At 41.0% G+C, this 22675-nt stretch overlaps 1 protein-coding gene across 2 annotated transcripts in view; it reads left to right on the plus strand.

Moving 5' to 3' along the window:
• CDH20 (cadherin 20) overlaps nucleotides 1-22675 on the plus strand; it is a 245403-nt gene that overhangs the window by 208627 nt on the left and 14101 nt on the right. For both annotated transcript variants that reach the window (XM_060173965.1, XM_060173964.1), the window contains exons 7-10: nucleotides 3924-4177; nucleotides 12922-13058; nucleotides 16010-16131; nucleotides 22419-22536. In XM_060173965.1, coding sequence (XP_060029948.1) covers nucleotides 3924-4177; nucleotides 12922-13058; nucleotides 16010-16131; nucleotides 22419-22536 — 631 coding nt within the window. The remainder of the gene's footprint in view (nucleotides 1-3923; nucleotides 4178-12921; nucleotides 13059-16009; nucleotides 16132-22418; nucleotides 22537-22675) is intronic.

The following is a 22675-nucleotide window of genomic DNA, read 5'->3' on the forward strand; positions in this document are numbered from 1 at the left end:
ATCCCCAGGAAGGCACAGAGGCACCATAGGTGCCTAGAGTTGCAAAGAGATAGGTCATCATTTCCCATATACAAGCTCACTCTTGTGTTCTCAGGATGCAGTCCTTTCAGAACTTCTTTCTATCTATCTATCATTTATTTTGTAGAGACAGAGAGAAAATAAGATGGAAGGGGGAGATAGAAAAAGAGAGAGACAGAGAGACACTTGCAGCACTGCTTCACCACTTAAAATGCTTCCTCCCTGCAGTTCAAAGGCTTGAACTCAGGCCTTTGTGCATTGTAACATGTGTGCTCAACCAGGTGCACAACCACCCAGCTCCATTAAGGATTTCAGCTAACCACTTTTAACAGGATAAATTGCTACACACCAGCTCCAACCAACACAACCCTAGCCCCACACCAGTGGGAAGCCTTCATACTTCACCCAGTTGCTTCAAGATATACTCCATAGGTTGAGAAAACCAGAAATATCCAGACTCATCACATTTATAACAGAAGAAACCTCACTCCTAAATACACCTGTCCATGTTCAATCTTAATCAATCAGAGATCCCCAGTTAATATATGTATCATAATAGAGAATCAGGGGAAATCACCTTCACCATCTTCACCAAGAAGTCAAGAAAACAAATCCTGGGAGTCAGGCACAGTGGGTTAAGCGCACTTGGCACAAAGCACAAGAACTAGCATAAGGATTCCGGTTTGAGCCCCTGGCTCCCCACCTGCAGGGGAGTTGCTTAACAGGCGGTGAAGCAGGTCTGCAGGAGTCTATCTTTCTCTCCCCCTCTGTATTCCCCTCCTCTCTCCATTTCTCATTGTCCTATCTAACAATGATGATATCAATAACAACAACAATAACTACAACACCTGTCGGGCTGCATCGCGGGAGAGAGAGAAGCGAGCGAAGCTAAGAGGGAACACAAATCTTTATTCACGTGGACACTTCAGAGTTGGGTGAGAGCACAGCGGTTCAGGCCACATGGAGCTAGCAAAATGGCAGCCTCCTGCTATGTGCAGCAACCCTCCTCTGTGTCCGGAGGTGAAGAGGCTAAGAGAGCGAGGGGCAGAAGAAGAAGGGCTTTTATGGGAGAAATTCCGGAAGTGACAAGTTGGGATGTGATTGGCTAGGAAACAAGGCACTTGGGGATAGGATTACAGCTCTCGCAGGAATGGGAAGAGGGAGGAGTAAACAAGGCACTCGGGATTATTGTATCAACTCTCGTGGGGGAATTGACAATACCCTGAGGGGACAACATGGTGGATGTGACCACATCTGCACAATTTCCCAACAAACACCAATGAAAAAAAGGGCAACAAAAAGGAAAATAAATATAAAAAATTTTAAAAAAAGAAAACAAACCCTGATAAAGCTCCAAATACATCAGAGACAGATACACTTCCTGAGGAAGACTTCAAAACATTATTCTTCATGATGTTTACTGAAATGAGATTAATGGAAGAAAAAAAATCTTCTCATTTGTCCCAACATGGATAAAACTAAAGAGAAAAGTGTTAAGTGAAATAAGCCAGAAGGAGAAGGATGAATATCCAATAACCTCACTCTTGGGTGAACATAAGAAACAAAGTGAAGGATAATGCAGGGTGAGACCTTACTGGGCTGTAGTCTTTTATAGCAGTTTCAAAGACTCAGAGTGAAAGATGTCAGGGGGTGGGACTCAAGGAAGGCTGGGGATTCAGTCTTGAATGTGGAGGAGGAAGATGGTTGGGTCGAGGAGTTCTGGAACTATATCCCAGTGATGACACCATGCAAATCAAAATTTACTCCATAAAAATGATAAAAGACAACTTGGCATACATAATGGCAGAGAACACAACTTACCATGAGCAAGGACCCAGGTTTAAACATGGAAGCATCATTTAAAGGGGAAGTTCCATGAGCTGTGGGGCAGTATTGAGTTGTATCTCTCATGTGTCCTCTCCCTGTCTCTCTACTTATATCTGGGAAGGAAGGAAGGAAGGAAGGAAGGAAGGAAGGAAGGAAGGAAGGAAGGAAGGAAAGAAGGAAGGAAGGAAGGGAGGGAGGGAGTGAGGGAGGGAGGAAGGGGAAGGGAAAGGAAAGGAAAGGAAAAGAAAGGAAAGGAAAGGAAAGGAAAGGAAAGAAAGAAGAAAGGGAGGAAAGAAAGAGAGAAAGAAATGAAGGAAGAAAGAAAGAAAGGAAGAAAGAAGGAGGGAAGGAAGGAAGGAAAGGAAAGGAAAGGAAAGGAAAGGAAAGGAAAGGAAAGGAAAGGAAAGGAAAGGAAAGGAAAGGAAAGGAAAGGAAAGGAAAGGAAAGGAAAGAAGGAAAGAAGGAAAGAATCAATCAAAGGGAGCAGTAGAATCAGTGTTGTAAAGTCCTAGCAAAGCCCCATAGAGGGAAAAAAGTAGTATAGCTCATTTTGTCTGGTTCACAACTAACATAAACAACAGCATTCAGTTTTGGTTATCCATATATAAGCAAAGAATTTTAAAAGACTACAGTTTATCAGGAATGAGATGAATGGGAAATTGATGACTCCCCGAAACCAAGAGTAATGCACAGCACCAACTGAGCACAGACAGGCAGCAGCCTGAGAGGGAATCTCAGAATGAAGCCCCTGAATATGCTTATAGTCTGATGTGTTTACAAGAAAGCCCCAGAGGGTGCTTATTAGAAATCTGGGTGATTCCAAGAATATCTCTGCCCCCAAGGCTACCAGGGTAGAAGGTGCCTGATAGGAAGGCCAGAGATGATGGTGGGGGACAACACAGAACTAAGAGGGGAACCAAATGCATATTACTAAGTCACAGTGCCACAGAATAGAAAAAATCAAAATATACAGAAGGGCTGAGGATGTGCAGAGATTGACTATGTGCAGGAGTTTTAGATTGTGCAGGTGGTGATGCAGAAGGTCAAGGAAGTGAAAACTAAGAACTGACATGAGGAAAGTCACATTGAACTTCACTGAGTAAGCAACTGATAAATCATAGAGCACAGGCCAAAAAAGTAGAATGCCTTATATGGAAAACAGGATATGCCTAATTCATCAATAATGGCAAAGGCTAAACTAAGGCAACCAGACCCTGAGCAATGGGTCCAAGTCCCAGCCCTTAACCTTGCAGCCTCTACTTCTGTGATGATGTTTTCTGCTCTCAGCCTGTACCCGCTATATAAGCTTGTACTGACCCTCTGTTCAGGACCGTGAGTTTTCAGAGTGATCTGGACTCTTGGTCTGCACAAATAAGCTTCTATCTCCTTAACCCACCTCAGCTCCAGTCTTTTGATTGCAAGCAGAATTCCCTGACAAGCCCAACAGCAGAAGCGAAACAAAAGTCTTAGAACTTGAAAACAGCACACTTTAAAATAACTGTTACTACCATTTGTTTCTCAAATGCAAAGCTTAAATAGACATGTCTCTTTCTTGCATGAAATGTACTAACATTTTATGCAATGAAAGCGCAAATGAATGTTTATATAGAAAATTTTAAGTCATCTTCAAGTTGACCTGTGACTTTCAAGTGTTTACAACTATTCTAAATTATTTTTTAGGACTGATTTTCCATTTTTTACTATTGATGTTTGAGAGTCATTATTGGTTAAAACATTCAAACACATTTGTCAGTTAAAAAATATGCATCATTCAAGTTCTCTTTCTGTCCCAAAATGCTATGTTTATTTTGACTTAAAAACAGTCTAAAGGTAGTGATAGCTAAAAATGAAACAGAACAATCAAAAATAAGTTATGACAAAGAATTTTAATAGACAGAGAGTTTTGTGGATGAGGCCAAGAACTATGTAGCGGGGGTGGGGGGTGAGCTTTCCCTTTTTCTTTCTTCACCACTTTAATGTGTTTAGGGAATCTCTCTACCAGTCACCATAATGGCCGTTCTTGAGAACCTTGATTTATCTGTTGGTTCTGAATCACTCTTCCTGTCTTTATTTTTCAGCCTCTGAGTTTTGAAAGCAAGAAAAGCTACACCTTGAAAGTGGAGGGAGCCAATCCTCACCTAGAGATGCGTTTTCTGAACCTGGGTCCTTTTCAGGACACAACCACAGTGCACATCAGTGTGGAAGATGTGGATGAGCCCCCTGTGTTTGAATCTGGCTCTTATTTTGTGGAGGTACCTGAGGATGTAACAATTGGAACGACCATCCAGGTCATTTCTGCCAAGGACCCAGATGTGACCAACAACTCTATCAGGTTTGTGACCAATTTCACCATTTCCTTGTATCCTGGCACCTTCTCTTTCCTTGTATATAATTTTCCAGCACTTGCTCTTTTGGCTTCCTCCATCTCTGGTGACGATCCTGTTCCTTGTAGTTTATTAAAAACTCAGGGCAGAGAAATAACTCTCTTGCTCCAGGTGCTAAAAATGGAACTCAAATGATTCCAATCGAGCCGCTGAGGGCAGAGCACAGGACTTGCAGGCTTGAGACCCGCCAGTGCAATCCTTATCACCACATACACTACAGCTGAGTGGGGCTCTGGTCTTGGTCTCAACGTCCACTTGATGTTTCCCTCTTGAAAGCTGACCTCAGAGGGCCAGGCAGTGGCGCACCTGGTTAAGTAGAAACGTTATAGTACACAAGGACCCAGTTTCAAGCCCCTGGCCCCCACCTGCAGGGGGAAAGCTTTACAAGTGGTGAGTGGGGCTATAGGTGTCTCTCTGCCTCACCCCTCTCTCCTCAATTTCTGTGTCTATCAACTAAATAATTTTTTAAAAGGCCAGCAGAAGAATCCCAGTTCAAGCCCCCGGCTCCTCACCTGTCGGGGGGTCGCTTCACAAGCAGTGAAGCAGATCTTCAGGTGTCTATCTTTCTCTCCCCCTCTGTCTTCCCTTCCTCTCTCCATTTCTGTCCTATCCAACAATGATGACATCAACAACAACAATAATAATAACCACAACAACAATTTTCAAAAAAGCAAGGGCAACAAGAGGGAAAAAACAAACAAACAAACAAACAAAAAAGCTGCCCTGATAGACATGACCATTTCCCATTAACTCTGGAACCAAAATGCTAATAGTCAACAGGTTACCTTAACCTTCCAGAGAAACTACCAAACCACTGAAGCGTAACACAAAAGATCAAGGTGCCAACTTTCAGTGCTTAAAGTTATTAACATTTAGACAAATGGCCTTTTCATGCTATTTAGAAATGCAGTTACACTATGCCTTTAACTCACTGTTAATTAGAATAGACACACATTGGGGCTGGATAATTCTTTTTTTTTTAAGTTTTTTTAAATTTATTTATTTATTCCCTTTTGTTGCCCTTGTTGCTTTATTGTTGTAATAATTATTGTTGTCTGTCTTCATTGTTGGGTAGGACAGAGAAATGGAGAGAGGAGGGGAAGACAGAGAGGGGGAGAGAAAGACAGACACCTGCAGACCTGCTTCACCGCCTGTGAAGGGACTCCCCTGCAGGTGGGGAGCCAGGGGCTTGAACCGGCATCCTTACGCCGGTCCTTGCGCTTTGCACCACATGCGCTTAAGCCACTGCACCACCGCCTGACCCCCGGGGCTGGATAATTCTTTCTTGGGTTCACTGTGCACTGCATGATGTACATCAGTATCTCTGACCTCTACCCACCAAATGCCAGTAACATCCCCCTGAGTTTTAACAACCAAAAATGTCCTCAGATAATGTCAAAGGCCAGCTGGTGGCGGAGACGGGTGCTGAACCATCCCTAGGTTGAGAACCACTAATTCACATAGAGCATAGAGATACCAAAGTGTTAAAAGTCATTGAATCTTAGTGGTGAATATAAAGATAGGAACTGCACATCCTTTCAAGTTATGTAAAGCTTTGATATTTTTTTACTTAAAAAAAATGGGAAATAGCAGGGCTAGGCAGTGCACACAGTACCATGTGCAAAGACCCAGATTTGAGCCACCAAACCTCAGCCACAGGGGGCACGCTTCATGAGTGCTGAAGCAGGTCTGTAGGTGTTTATCTTTCTCTCTCCCTCTCCCCTCTCAATTTCCCTCTGTCCTATTAAATAAAATAGAAAGGGAAAAAAATGGCCACCAGGAGCAACAGGGGATTTGTAGTGCCAGCACTGAGCCCCAGCGATAACCCTAGTGACAGTGAAAAAAAAAATTAGAAAACATAACATACACAATATTCTGTGCACTGTAGAAGGCAGAGTTGCTGCTGCTTGTGCCTATGACTCTGATGCCATGTAACTAGCTAGATCAGTCTTTCTATTCACATCAGTCTCTTCAAAGCGTGTTTTGAACTCAAAGATTCCAACTAAGAAGGTTACCCTTTGAGAGCTGCTCTTACAGACATGGCTGTTTTCCATCAATTCTGGATCCAAAGTGTAAACAGCTGGTGGACAGGTTGACACCTCAACCTTCCAGAGCAACTGCCAAGCCTCTGAAGCTTCCCACAAAAGACCAGGACTCTAAGGCTGTTTGAGGCCATCTGTCACATTAACTGCTGAATGCCACACAGGCAAATGGATCTGGGGCTTTAGTGCAGATAATGCATTTTAAACACACTCCAATTTATCAAGTGCCTCTCTGTCAGCAAGCTACTTCCCTCAACTGACACTATTTTGAATTTCATGAAAATGTGCTTTTTTTTTTTTTTTTTTTTTGCAGTACTTAGTTAGGTTGCTTCTCTCTTGTGAATAACCACACTAGAAGAAATCTGCTTCCTCTAACCAATTAAACATTTCACATTTTTAGACATTACAGTGGGTGAAATTATTCTGTTGAATTCTGAAATTTGATTTTCAGAAGTACACAAATCTTTCTGGTATAAGTTATAACAACTTTAGAAAAGTGATATTTCAAACTTAAACTTTTTTAATGGATCATGGGGTGTAAGTTAGCAAGACCATATTATCCTCAGAACAGTTACAACATAAATGAAACAGATACTACTAATAATTTATATAGCTCTCCCGGTAATTAGTCTTGTTCAAATTAAGGATGTTGAGGAAAACTTCAGAGAATGAAACTCCGTGGTGACATATGTTTAAAATAACACAAGTGCAATTATAAAAACAAACTCTGGCCTCATTCCTGAAATAATTGCTCAGAATGCCCACTGGGTTCTTCCACATCATAAGCATTGGAAATAGAGAGTCACACAGTAACTACCACAATGAATCTGAAAACAGTCAAACAACACACACACACACACACACACACACACACCCTGTCTAAGCATCGATGTGCAATATTCAGAAAGAACACATTTTTCTCAAGATTCGTGAAAAAATGAAAGAAAACACTAGTAGGAGCAAAATGAGGTTCACAGAAGGGAATCCTGTCCAGTTAACAGACAAACACTGCTTTCCAGAGGATGGGTCAGTCTGAAGCTACCAGTTGTCTAACATGCCACAGCAGTGAGCAACAATGAGTTCCATAATGGAGTGGCCTTCTACTTCAATAGATTGGGTCAAGAGGAGTCCAAGAGTAAACAGCTGGAGGCACAGAAATAGAACTTAGCACCCTTATTCTGTGGCAGGGCTCTAGATTCTCAAAGGGAAACTGGCAGGAGCAAAGCACAGCCACAGACCAGGAGATAAAAACACAAGTGCACTAGCACAAGGGACAAAGAAAGATCCCATCTATTGGAACTAGAGATAATCCTTCCTCTGTATTTAGATCAAAATGAGGAAACAAATTCATATTGCTGTTTATGCAGAGTTCTTGACTCTGGGCTAATTTATGGGAAGAGAAAAATGGTTCCTGAATCTAAGCAACATACAGGGAGTCCTGGGCTCTCAGAGGAAAAAAAAAAAAAAAAGAGGGGAGGGAGCTGAGGAGATAGTACAATGGTTATGCAAAAGATCTTGTGATGGCTGAGGTTCTGAGGTACCAGGTTCAATCCCCAGCAACACCAGTTGCCAGAGCTAAGCAGTGCTCTGTTTTTCTCTCTATTTGTCTCTATTTGTCTCTCTCATATTAAAATAAAAAATAAACGTTTTTTTTTTTTAAGTTTCAAGAAGTTATATGTTTCTTCTTAACCCTTAATAAACTAATTTGGGAATTAATTCCCAATGTTGTCTTTTCCCAATGTGCTCACTGTCATTTCCTTGGGGGCTGACTGGTGGCTCACCTGGTAAAGGACACATGCTACAATGCACAAGGACTTGGGTTTAAGCCCACGGTCCCACCTGAAGGGGACAAGGAAGCGTCACAAGCAGTGGGGCAGTGCTTCAAATCTCTGCCCTCTGTGCTTCTCTAACTTTCTCTATTCCTTCTCTGACCTTCTAGAAAAGATGGCCACTAGGAATGGTGAAGTCATGTAGTCACCAAGTTCTAGCAATAGCCCTAGTAGCAAAAAAGAAAACCATTATTTTCTCTTAAAATAGTTAGCATACATAGTTTATTTCTTGGTTATCTAATTCATCTTCTGCATTTTTATCACGAAGAATAAATGAGGTTTATATTCCTAAAAAATTAAAATGCTTTTCATAATATACTACTTGATTTTTTAAAGATTATTAGAACTTGTATAATCTAGAAATAAAGAAATGTTATGCAGCTTTGAGCCATTGTTTTCTGAAGTGTGGTCCAAATGGTGGGCAATGGTAGAAATGATAAAAAGTTTGATTCCAGTAATACTTGTTTTATTGCATAACAACCCTGTCATTCCCCAGTATTCTCTGAACACTACCACTAGAGAGAAGTCTGAGAAAGCATAATTTCCATGTTTCCGTGATATTAACTTTATGAACAACCTCAATGAGGATGAGGTTTCTTTTTATAAAGGATTTATTTAAGGCCAGGTGGTGGCGCTCGTATTAAAGTGCTCACATCACAGTGAGCAAGGACCCAGGGTTAAGCCCCTGGTCTCCATCTGCAGGTGGAAAGCTTCACAGGTGGGGAAGCAGGGCTGCAGGTGTCTCTGTCTCTTTCCCTCTCTATTTATCTCCCCTCCCCTTTTTCTCTCTGTCTTTATTTAATAATAAGTAAAATATTAAAAATAATAAGTCTATTTTTAAGCTTATGGGTATGATCAGTCATATAAACGTAGAGTCCCAAAAGCTAGCTCTTCAAATTTAGCTATACATATACCAAATATATATATTCCACAATTATTTTACATTTATTCATTTTGATGAGGAAGAGAGACCAGAGCTCAGAACTCAGCTTTAGTATATGGTAGTTCTGGAGATTAAACCTGTTTCTTTAGGGTCTCATGCATGAAAGTCCTACTCCTAAATTTTTAACAATGCTTAGGGAATGTCTGGCAAGCAGAAAACAGAAGCTTTTGGCAACTGAAATAGGTTTCTGCTGGTGTTGAAGCCTGCCCTCCTGTGCCATCCTAGAGAATGCATGTGAATTCAGTGATCCTGCCTATGATGTCCTGCCCCAAATCGCACACTCCCAGATTCAGAGAATGTCCCCACCAAGCAAACCAGGAGTCCAATAACCATCACTCACTGTTGCCTCAGGCCAGTTTTGTACGTGTGTTTTATGGCTGCTCTCCCCACACTAGGCGGGGATGGTATGGTAAGAGGAAGGAAGCCCACGTAAGTAACTCACTAGTTTGTCCCCATCTCTTCATTCTCCATCTGTCTCTACTCTGTTAATTTGGTCTCCTGCCTCTTGAAGACTGGCCCCGTGTCCCATTCAGAGTAACGAATGCCACTATTACCGCAATTCTAGCTCCAGCTGGGAACTCAAAATGGGATTCCACTTGATGAGGAGCTGCCCTGGGGCAGACTTGCTGTGTTTCCTGTGTTACCAGGCAGTACAGTCATGGGTTCTGCCTGCCTTTGCTTTGTTCACACTATCTCCCACACCATCTGTGACGTTTACCATGGTGGTAATGGTTTGAGTGCAGAGAAGGGGTTCATCACAGGCTTCTCTCCTCTCAGCATTATGCCATAGCTTGGAGAGCAGCTATCAGGGTCTCTGGCTTTGTGGATTAAACAGCTGGCATTTCTCATGCATGAGAAACTGAAAGAGACTGTCCTAATCAAACCAGTGTGTTTATCCTAAGATGATATTTGACTTCTAGGGTCAGAGAGCTAGCGCACCTGGGCCTGTTTTGTCATGTGTATGACCCAGTTCTAGGTCTCTGGCCTTATATGGGGGGGGGGGGCGGTTTGCTTCGGTGCTCTGATGTCTCTTCCTCTCCACCTGATAAAATTTCAGCTTGGAGTGGTGAAACTAAAAGAACTTGGGGGGGGGGACTTTAAAAAGGGCAGTGAACTTAAAAATAAAATCACTAATTAGACCTAGGAATAGGATATTGTATGCTAGACTAGTTTAAATGAACTAAGTAGGGATGTCCTTCTTCATTACGAGGTTAGGGTCTAGTCTTTAAGAAGACACCAAGGTTTGCTTTAGACAGTCTCATCCATTTCAATGCAGTAAGGCAGCAGGGCCTGGCAGTTGGGAGCAGGAACTGGAAATGGGCATGCCAAGGCTTTATTTTTAGCTCTGTGACATTGAGGAAGTGACTATAACTCCCCATGCCTCAGTTTCCAACTGCAAAATGATCTTACTGAAATTGAAATAAGCTATATAAGGTTTGTAAATCAGTGGTAGGTTACAACATGTTTATTAGTGTCACAAGAAGAGACATTAATTTATTTTCTTAAATTTCCTAACTCTTTTAATTTTTTTGTTTTATTTACTTATTTATTATTGGTAGAGATTGAGAGGGGAGGAGAAGATAGGGAAAGAGACAGAGAGACACCCGCAGCTCTGCTTCAGCACTTGTGAAGCTTTCCCCCTGCAGGTGGAGACCAGGGGCTTGAACTTGGGTCCTTGTTCACTGTAATGTGTGCATTCAACCAGTTGAGTGCCTGGCCCCAAATTTCCTAACTCTTAAAGATTCATAATTGAAGTGATTCCAGCCTTAGTGGTCTTCTCTCAGGCATCGTTTCAGCCTTAGCAGTCACTTTTTCCTTTAATCCTTAACTCAGTCATCACCCAGAACCTCTGCAGGGAAAAAGTGTGTATCTGAAGCAAGAAATATATATTATGCATATACCATATGTACATAAACACACACAGGTGTGAAACTAAAATTTTACCACCGATATGTAGCCTTACTGACTGTGATACTCTGAAAGCATACACGCTGCTGTATTCTATTTTCTTTTTTTTTTTTTAAGATTTTATTTATTTATGAGAAAGATAGGAGGAGAGAGAAAGAACCAGACATCACTCTGGCACATGTGCTGCCAGGGATCAAACTTGAGAACTCATGCTTGAGAGTCCAAAGTTTTACTATTGTACCACCTGGACCTCAACCATAGCACACACTGTTGATTTTGCTAATAAGTTTGAAAAAATACATACAACAATGTCAAATATGCACTATATGTTATATACAGATTTAATTTTTTAATATTTATTCCCTTTTGTTGTCCTTGTTGTTTCTATTGTTGTAGTTATTATTGCTGTTGTTGTTGATGCCGTCATTGTTGGATAGGACAGAGAGAAATGAAGAGAGGAGAAGAAGACAGAGAGGGGGAGAGAAAGACACCTGCAGACCTGCTTCACCACTTGTGAAGAGATTCCCCTGCAGGTGGGGAGCCAGGGCTCAAACCAGGATCCTTGCACCTTGCGCCACATGTGCTTAACCCACTGTGCTATGGCTCGACTCCCTATATACAGATTTCAATAACTTGCCTTATTAGAAAAGTATCAGCTGTGTAATGGCACAATATGACTTCACCTGTCTAAGTTGGTTTATTGTACCAGGTCACTACTCAACTCTAGTTTATGGTGTTGCTGAGTCTTTTCATAGCCACTATGCTATCTCCTCTGTCCCACTTCTCAAGTCTTAATCCCCTGATATGTTAACTGAAATACTACCTTTCTCCAGAGATATAAGAACTAAAAAGAAGCAGTAATAAACACGAAGTAATATGCCTGGTATCCAGTTACTGTCAGATACAATAGCTTTACCAAGGACTATGTAAGGGTCTCAACAATAACGGTCATTCTCGACTACCTATCAAAATCCCTATGGGAGTTTTTTACACTCAGATACCTGAGCCTCTCTTCACATTTAGTTTATTTCCCAAGACAAGCACCAGGTGAGATAATGCAAATGAGAAAACAATGGATCTACTTCCAGGTGAATCAACTTCCCAAGAAATTGTAGATCCTACCCAGTACCAAGTTAATAACTCAAAAGATACAGACAGCAGGAAAACATGGGCAATCATTCTTTCCTTGGTAAGGTCTGCAATGATCAAGCACAAGTATCGTTTTCCTGGGTAAGGATGCACATTGGTCGCACTGAACAGGAACGGTGCAGGCAACGGATGAAGCTCATTGCCTGAACAGAAGGAGCCATTTGGGTTATAGAACACCTGCTTTTATACACCATTAATTTCATGGTTACTTGACATTTTCCAGCAATCTGTGCCTCATAAACTCATAAATTCTGTCCTTATTTACAATAAAAAACTTACATAGGCCAGGTGCATTCTGCTAAAAGCACTACAAAGATAAGGACTCTACACAAGTTGTCACCATTATTGTATTTGCCAGCAGATCATTTGTTTATAAAAGGCCTCATTTGTTTATAAAAGGCCTAATGGAAATCTTCCCTTCCCAATAGGGGGCAGTAATTATAAGGACGGAAAGCACTGGGCTGCACTTTTTCCACTGCAGTCTAGCATTTCAGAACTTATTTGAATAAAAAATTACTTTAATCAAAGATATGTGTAGTGCTTATAGTGTGCCAAAAAGTTGTAGGACAGTTTTAAGTTTTTAAAAGAGCCAGCATAAATCTGCAATAACTTAAAACTGCACCTAAGATTTTGACACCCTATTTTATTTCACTTTATGAATAAGGAAGACAGTAATAGTCTGTTTGGGGGTTTCTTTTTGTTGGATTGTGAGAACTTGGTGGGGGTCTGTTGGAAATGATAAAATAGCAAATGCCTTCCAAGTGACCTTTACTATGAAGTAGCCACGTTTTCCATGCTATGCGCTCAATGTGTTTCTGCAGATATTCCATTGACAGAAGCAGTGACCCTGGAAGATTCTTCTATGTTGACATTACAACAGGTGCCCTAATGACTGCAAGGCCCCTTGACCGAGAAGAGTTTTCTTGGCATAATATCACAGTCCTTGCTATGGAAATGAGTAAGTAGCACAATAAATTAATCTCCATATAGTGGCAAAACAAAAGTTGTAGAAGGTGAAAGTTTCTAGAGCTTGTTGAAACAAAAATTATATTCTTTACAGGGAGAAGAAGCAATCATGGTTTACAAAAGTAAGTACATCAAGTTCAAATATGCACAGAGCCCCTTCTCTATATCTAGTCCTGGGCTAGGAATAAAATATAAACAAAATATGCCGCGACATAAAAATTCCTAAAACCCAGAAACTAGACTCTCATATGAGATATATGGACAATTCAAGAGACCTTCAATCTTTAGTAAGATTGGGTATGGATAAATAGTATAAAAAACTAGAAGTGGGGAGTTGGCTGGTTGCACATAGCGCAAAGCACAAGAACCTGTGTAAGGATACTGGTTCGAGCCCCTGGCTCCCACCTGCAGGGAAGTCGCTTTATAGGCAGTGAAGCAGGTCTACAGGTGTCTTTCTCTCCCCATCTCTGTCACCCCCACCTCTCTCTATTTCTCTCTGTCCTATCCAACAACAGTGACATCAATAATAACTACAAAGGCAACAAAAGAGAATAAATAAAATTTTTAAAATTTAAAAATATTAATAATATAATAATATAATATTAAGACATATTACTATAAATGGCACATTTCAATATAAGACTTGTAAATGTAGTAGAAAACTAATAAAAACTAGATTAGTATGTTTATTATAAATAACAGCATATATTAACAGTACACACTACAAGAATGTAGCAAATGCAAACATATTGGTAGAAGTACTTACAATAATTCTGGGCAGTGGCACACACAGGTAAGCATACATATTATCAAGTGCAAGGAGCTGGGTTTGAGCCCCTGCTCCCTACCTGTATGGTACTTTTCAGGAGTGGTGAAGCGGGTGTGCAGGTGTCTTATCTTTCTCTTCCTCTCTTTCCCCTTCCTTCTCAATTTCTCTCTATCCTATCTAATTAAAAAAAAAAGGGGGTGGGGGAAAGAAAGCCACTGGGAGGAGTAGATTCATAGTGCTGGCACTAAGCCCCAGTGATAACCCTAGTGGCAAAAAAAAAAAAAAAAGGAAGAAGGGAGAGATTCTCTATTAATACTCCTTTCTTAAAAATTCTCCTTCTAATTATTGTCTTAATAGCCGTAGATATGAACAAAGGTATATATATATTTCAGAATGTCATCTGTAGTCTTATTTTTAAATAGGGGAAACAGGAATTACCAAAATATCTAATAATAAATTGTCCCATGACCACATAATAAAATGAGAATATCATGTAGATAGTAATACTTATTTTATGTGTATTTTGTTGTCATCAAAAAAGGTTAATTTTGATTACACAGGAAATTTTGCCCTAAAATATCAATGTGGCATGTGTGCTCAAGTATGCCCATATTTATGGACACACATGTAATGTCACATATATCATATGACAAGCATTGCTGGTGGTTACATATATGATAAGCATCGCTGGTGGTAAGAGTAAGAATTTTAATTATCCATATTTTTCTGGAGCTTTCATTATTCCCTCTATATAGAAACAGCACAATTACTATTAAGGAAAAAGGATTTGGGAGTCGAGCGGTAGCACAGCGGGTTAAGCGCACATGGCGCAAAGCGCAAGGACAGGCATATGGATCCCAGTTCAAGCCCCCTGCTTCCCACCTGCAGGGGGGGGTGGCTTCACAGGTGGTTAAGCAGGTCTGCAGATGTCTATCTTTCTCTCCCCCTCCGTCCTCCCTCCCTCTCTCAATTTCTCTCAGCCCTATCAAACAATGACAGCAATAACAACAATAATAATAACAACAAAACAAGGGCAACAAAAGGGGAAAAATGGCCTCCAGAAGCAGTGGATTTGAGTGCAGGCACTGAGCCCCAGCAATAGCGCTGGAGGAAAAAAAAAAGAAAGAAAAAAGAATTAACACATTTGGTAACCAAACAATCTAAGTCTTTAAGTGTAAATATGAAATATGATTAGTTATTTTTGAGACATAATAAAAAACCAGAAGAACAAAGCACTCAAGCATTTGATAGAATTATTTATTATGAATGACTTCTATGTATTATAATTTCAGTTTTATCTTCTTGGGATGGTGAGACAGAAAAATTCAGCTAGGACACTGGTGCTGTGAAACTATCATTGTATGCAGTGTCAAGTCAGACCACAAAAAAGACACATTTCTCCATGTGTGGTTTGAGTAACTTCTATCCCAGTCAAACATTTGGATTTGCTGTGTGTTTTGATCCTGTAATATCCCCTGAGCACCTAAGAGAAAAATAAATTGTGCAGCTATCTGTACTCCACCGACTATCTTGAAACCTTTTGAAATATAATTCAAAGGACTGATTATTCCCCAGTAATAAAGCCAGGCAATGCCACAGTGTGCACTTGATTAGAAGCAGGCTATTTTCAAGCGCAGAATACTGAACTAGCCTTTCTTTAATTCCCAAACCTGAAGGATGCAGCAAATGAGAGGTTCAAACCTTCTTTTAAAGGTTCATTTGGAGATGCCTGCGTCCCCCTGAAGCTCACTCTTGCCCCGCCCTCCTGTAAACGCACACCTCATGCTGTCCACACTCCGTGTTCTTTCTGACCCTCCTCTCAGGTGGCAACATATATAGCCCACGCTTCTTTGTTTGTTTGATTTTTTATTTCTTTATTGGGGAATGTTTTACATTCGACAGTAAATACAATGGTTTGTACAAGCATAACATTTCCCACCTAGGTCCTCTGTCATCCTCTTTGGACCTGTATTCCCCCCCACCCTCCCCAGAGTCTTTTTACTTTGGTGCAATATGCCAATTCCAGTCAGCCCACACTTCTGTCTTCATGTCCACGTACTTGATGTAGTTCTTCAGGAACCAGACTGACAGACATGTCAGTATCTGCTCCATCCAAGAGCTGCTTGCTGGCATTGCTGAGTCATCACCTTTGCTCTTGTTTGTGTTCTCTTTAGACAATCCCTCCCAGGTTGGAAGTGTGTCTGTCACAATCAAAGTCTTGGATGTGAATGACAATGCTCCAGAGTTCCCCAGATTCTATGAGGCTTTTGTCTGTGAAAATGCCAAAGCAGGGCAGGTAAGCCTGTGAGGGGTGCATTCTGGGTAAGCCTCAACATAATGGAACAACTGTTAGAAATAAACACATCTATCAAATAAATTTAGATTAGAAGATTGTCTATACATTGAATCTTAACATTTAAGACTTAATTTTTTAAAAATCCCTCACCCATCCCTGCCTGGTATTCCAACTTTAGTAAGATTCTCTGGTCTGCCTGGTAAAAGCTAAACAGTTATTGGGGTGGGGGCCAGTTAGTGGCACACCTGGTTAAATGCCCACATTACAGTGTGCCAGGACATGGGTTCAAGCTTCCAATCCCCACCTGCAGGGGGAAATCCTCGTGAGTGATGAAACAGGGCTGCAGGTGTCGGTCTCTCTCCCTATCTCCTCCTCTCCTCTCAGTTCCTCTCCGTCTCTACCCAATAATAAAGAAAAAATATATTTTAAAAAAACAGGGGGAGTAGGAATTTAGTGTGAATTGTTTTGCTGGCAAAAATGGATTACACTGCTACATATGGTTATTTCAAATCTTAAAATCCTGTTGAAGCTAAGCACATATACATTTAATATTTTGTTTGAGAAACTGTGGATATGTATGCAAAATACAGGGAGTAAACAAGAAGTCTTTATTTCAAATAAAAGAATGGTTTATAAAACAGGGTCTTATAAAGTTCTGTAAATCATGTTGGAACAGTTTAAAACACCTATCTGGAAACTTCATTATACTTTATGATCTAAAGGTGCTATAAATCAATGGTAGGTTGATTCACGGGCTAGTTTGTAATAAGGAAACTACCGATCTTATAAATGTGCTGTATAAAACCAGTTATAATCACATGTACTTTGAGACCTTGGGAGGTGAAGGACCAGAAAGATCAGGAGAGGGCAGGAAAGATAACAGACTCTCATGCCTGAGGCTCTGAGGTCCCAAGTTCAATCCCCTGCACCACTAAAGCCAGAACTTATCAGTGCTCTGGTATTAAAAAATAAATAAATAAATAAGTAAAAAGATCAGAAGTGGATTTTTCTCTCTTTACTTTAGCAGTAATCCCTGAAAATATGTAAAGAAAGTTTACTTTAATGTTTAATGTACCTTCCCAATACATCATCATCATCATCATTTTAATGACTCACATTATAGTTGTTGGCATGTGGATATAGTTGCCCATCTCACCATAACTAGTGTCTACAAAACACTCACCCCCAGCTAAGTCCTTTTCTGTCATCATATACCAATTCCCTTTCTTAATTTCATTTTTTGATTGGATAAAGACAGAGAGGCCAGGCAGTGGCACACCTGGTTAAGTGCTCACATTACAGTGTGCAAGGACCCAGGTTCAAGCCCCTGGTCCCCACCTACAGGGGGGGAAAGCTTCACGAGTGGTGAAGCAGGGCTGCAGGTGTCTCTCTGCCTCTTCTCTTCTATCTCTCCCTCCCTTCTCAATTTCTCTATTTCTCTATCCAATAGTAAAAATTTTTTTAAATGTTGGGGGCCAGGCAGTAGCACAGCAGGTTAAGCACACATGGCACGAAGCGCAAGGACTGGTGTAAGGATCCCAGTTCAAGCCCCTGGCTCCCCACCTGCTTTGGGAGGAGGGGTCACTTCACGGGTGGTGAAGTAGGTCTGCAGGTGTCTTTCTCTCTGTCTTACCCTCCTCTTTAAATTTTGCTTTGTCCTATCCAGCAACAACAACAATAGTAATAACAACAACGATAAACAAGGGCAACAAAGGGGGAAAAAAATTGCCTCCAGGAGCAGTGGATGTGCAGTGCAGGCACCGAGCCTCAGCAATAACCCCAGCAATTAAAAAATAAAGAAAATGATTTTTTAAAAAAAGAACCTGAGAGGGAAGGGGGAGATAGTGAAAGGCAGAGAAACACCTGCAGACCTGCTTCACCACTCATGAAGCTTTCCTCCTGCAGGTGGAGGCCAGGGGCTTGAGCCTGGGTCCTTACTCACTGTAAAGCATGCGCTTAACCACACATACCACCACCTGGTCCCCCTTTCTTAATTTCAGGCAACAGGTACCTTGTTAAGGGTCTCCCACTGTATCCTCAAGATGCTTTACTACTTAGGGACCATCTACTACTCTCACACCTCACCCCAAACACCCGTTTTCTTAGCATTGGTCATGTTAGGTTAAGTTTTCAAAGAGAATAGTTGTAGTTCCATAATCATCAGAGGCTTACCCTTGGCTTTCCTCAGGTATGCTTTAAAATTTAAACAAATATCTGGTTGATTAAATTGCAGGTGGCATAGTGGAGAGACATCCAGAACTGTGCTTGGAGTGGCTACGTATTAATAAGAGTCAGGCTGCTGGCACTCTGTGACCCGCCTCTCATACTCAACTCATGCCCCAAGACCCCACCATCCACTCCTGCTTTTCTGAAACCACCTCCCTACTTATGAGTCTAAATAAGAAATGATAATGGAGACATGGAAACTTTGTATACATGCTTGAGTTTCTTTAAAATTATGTCTGCATATAAGCAGAGCATTGGAGACAAACAAGTGGGAACAGCTACTCAGTTGAGTTTCACATGGAAACTCTGACCTTTAGTTTAATAATTTTGTGTCATATAGTAGCTTTTATAAAATACAATTTTATATTTTGTAGAATTATAGCAAATCTAACTCTGATTCATCTTTCAATATATACTATAAATAAACAGATAAACTAAAACCTCTACTCCCACAAAAATGAAATAGTTCCTATCTTAAAAAGAGCTTCAGAATGGGAAAAGTTGCATTCTGAGTGACAGCCTTTCAACCCCCTTTCTTCAAACACACCCCACCCATCTGAATGCCTCTTTTAATGGCTTATTATACAGTCCTTCAAAGACAGCTGAGCGATGGCTGAAAGTTCAGGTCATGAGCCACAGCTCTGTCACATTTGTCATCGTTGGCTCTTTGATTTTGGCTCTGGGGTGTTTTAAAGACTTTCAGAAGCATGCAGCTCAGTAGATCCATCTGGCTTGCAGAGAACTGATATTCAACATGTTGGATATTGTCATCAGCTTTGCATTTGCCAAGTCAGCATATAGGCTTTCCTCTTAGAGAACAGGCATGAAGGAGGAAGCACATAAAGAAACCAATCAAGATACTGGGGGGGGGGGGGTAGAGGCTGACAGCTGAATGAAATCAGCTGAGCAGAAAACGGCATGTGTGTGGCTGAGAAATACTTAAGAGCTGCCAGGCAACTAAGGGCAGAAGCAAGCCGGTCCTCCTCACATGGACCCGGTCAGGCAGTGTCTGTGCTTTAAAGCCCCGTAGCCAACCACCTCAGGTCCAAAAGGACTTTTCAAAAAAATGATAGATGGATACTCAACAAGAATGTTGTTTTTATGTCTTCACATACGTGGCACCACATGCAAAGCGGACAGCAAAGGACTTGTCCCTGCAGAAAGGGGAAATATGGTGGCCCACACGTGTGAACAAAATTGATAAAAGCCTAAACCGGGGTCAAGTTCATCTTTAATACTTTCCTTTCTAATTGGAATTCTATTCCCCTTGTTTAAAGTGGCCAGTTGCCTGTTGGGTTCATGGGATGGCATACTCTGAGATGGAGTTCTGATATGTTGTTTATTAAGGAAGACCCATGAGGCCCACATTTATGGGAGCAAAGAGCTTTTACAGGACTGGGTCAAAGGAGAAACCCAACTGCAATGTGGCCACTAACAAGCTAAGATGACTCTGCTGAGTTCCAGAACTGATGTTCCCCAGCTGAGGCAGCCAAACCCTTATACTATTCCATGATCCACTAGAGAAGAGTTAAGGGCAGTAAGCGTGGGTAGGTGGTTCTCGACAAGTAGACTCAAACTTGAGGCATCAAGCCCTTCTATTAAAGGTGATCTGAGAAATAGTCTCCACTGGAAGGTTCTCTTTATGTATGTGCCACACATTCCTCACTGTTTATCTGTCGTTAGGCACCTGTGTTGCTTCCAAATTCAAGGGATTACAAACTACTATGTACCTCAGTGTGCATAGGTCTTTTCAGGTAGCTGTTTTTGTTTTCCCTGGGTAAATCCTCAGGAGAGGAACTCTAGGTCATACAGTAGGTCTATCTCTAGTGTTCTGATCTATCTCTAGTTCTGGTCTATCTCTAGTGACCCTCCAGACTGTTTTCATATGGGATGGAACAGTTTACATTCCTCCCAGCAATGTAAGAGAGTTCCACTCTCAGACTCTCCAACTGTCAAAGTGTGTCTATCTTTTCTGATTATGGTATTCTCACAGGTATAAAGTGAAATTTCACTGCTGATTTACTATGGAATTAATTTCAGGATTTCATCTTCTAATTTATTATTTGCGTAGAGGAATGTCGCTAATTTGTGTCTGCTGACTTTTCAGTCTGCCACCTTACAATACTGCTTAATAATTTCCAGGAGTTTCCTACTGGATTCTCTTTTTTTTATTATTTTACTTTATTTATTCATTTATTTTACCAGAGCCCTGCTCAGCTCTGGTTTCTGGTAATGCAGGGGACTGAACCTGGGACTTTGAAGTCTCAGGTATGAGTCTCTTTGCTACCTACCTACCATTATGCTGTCTACCTCCACCAGTTCTTTTGGGTTTTCTATGCATACTATTACACCATCGTTAAATAACAACATTTTAACTGCTGTAGTCCCATTTATGTAATCCTGCTTTCATGAGGAATGCAAATTTAAACCACAATAAAGTAATACCACACATTTGTGAGAATGGCCCACCTCAACAAAAAGGGAAATGGTAAGTGTTAGAAAAGACATGAAGGGGAGTCGGGTGGCAGTGCAGCGGGTTAAGTGCATGTGGTATGAAGCGCAAGGACCGGCTAAGGATTTCAGTTCGAGCCCCTGGCTCTCCACCTGCAGGGGACTTCACAGGTGGTGAAGCAGGTCTGCAGGTGTCTTCTCTCCTGCTCTCTGTCTTCCCCTCCTCTCTCCATTTCTCTCTGTCCTATCCAACAACAACAACATTAATAATAACTACAACAATAAAACAACATGGACAATGAAAGGGAATAAATAAGTATTTTTTAAAAGAAGAAAAGACATGAAGAAAAAGGAACTCTGGTGTACTACTGGTGGGAATGCGAACTGCTACACCCCCTATGGAAAACAGCATTGATAGTCTTTAAACAAATACAGATGGAAATAATGTACAATCCTGTAATACCACTCTTGAGCATAAGGTCAAAGGACTACACTAATCAGAAAGGATATAAGCACCCCAGATTCACAGTTGCACTATTCACAATTGCCAAAATATAAAAGCATTTTAATTATCCATCAAAAGATGACTGGACAGATAGCATTATGGTGTGCATATGTGTTCGATCGAACATTACACTGCAATTTAAAAAAGATTATATTTTGTTTGTCACAAAATGGATGGAACTAGAGGTGATTAGCCTAAGTGAAATAAGAAGTGAAAGACAACTACCAGATGGTTCCACTTATATGTGGGACACATATAACTAAAGAAACTAAACTTTAACAGAAAAAATAATAACCAAACTGCCTTTTAAACTTTCTGAAAAAGATGGTGGATCTCTGAAACAAGACAGGAAGGGCAGAGGAATGTTGGTGGTGGATGCAGTGAGTTGTACACACATACCTATCGGAATGAAATTATACACCTGAAATCTTAAAATGTATAAAACAGTGGTCTGGGAAGTGGTGCAGTAGATAAAGCATTGGACTCTCAAGCATCAGGTCCTGAGTTCAGTCCCCAGCAACACATGTACCAGAGTGTGCCTGGTTCTTTCTCTCCTCCTATCTTTCTCATTAATAAATAAAAAAAAAAACTTTTAAAGTCTATAAAATGTTCAATCAACATTAATACTTTTAAACAAACCACTCATGTTAAGTGAGGCAAGCCAGAAAGACAGACATAGCAGACTATCTCACCTTTAGGTGGATTTTAAGTAACAAGTCCAGAAAGGGAAAACACAGGTGAAATTTGGACCGGGTCTGGTGAATTGCACCAAAGGAAGGGAAGTGTGGGACTGCAGTCCTGGTGTATGGTGGCGGGAATGGGCCTCAGCCAGGGGTGAGAGTGTTCTGAAGAAACTATCACTGAGAGATGAGAAATTGTACCCAGATGTCAACAACTGTACTGGAATCCATGGGATGCTCCTAATAAAAAATTTTTTAAAAAGTGTTAATTAGAAAACAAATCTTGACTTATATGGTGGCAGGGAGACTTTCCAGGTTAATTTTCAAGATGACTTCTTCATGAGGTTAAATGCTACTGGATTTCAATGGGCTTGGAGGCTTTCTCACTGGGTCCCAACTCACCTGAGATCCTGTTCTTCCTTCAGCTGATCCAGACAGTGAGTGCAGTGGACCAAGATGACCCTCGCAATGGTCAGCACTTCTACTACAGCTTGGCTCCCGAGGCAGCCAGCAACCCCAACTTCACAGTAAGGGACAACCAAGGTAATCAGGTGGATAGTTGGTGATGGATTCATTCTACAATAGAGGCTGAATGCTTTGGCTACTAAATTGTACAGATAATATCAAAGTCCGCATGCTCTTTAATAGCAGGGACGATGTGATTGCTGATGTGTACTTTTAA

This window comes from Erinaceus europaeus, chromosome 15 (genome assembly GCF_950295315.1).
Source record: "Erinaceus europaeus chromosome 15, mEriEur2.1, whole genome shotgun sequence".
Classification (NCBI taxonomy): domain Eukaryota; kingdom Metazoa; phylum Chordata; class Mammalia; order Eulipotyphla; family Erinaceidae; genus Erinaceus; species Erinaceus europaeus.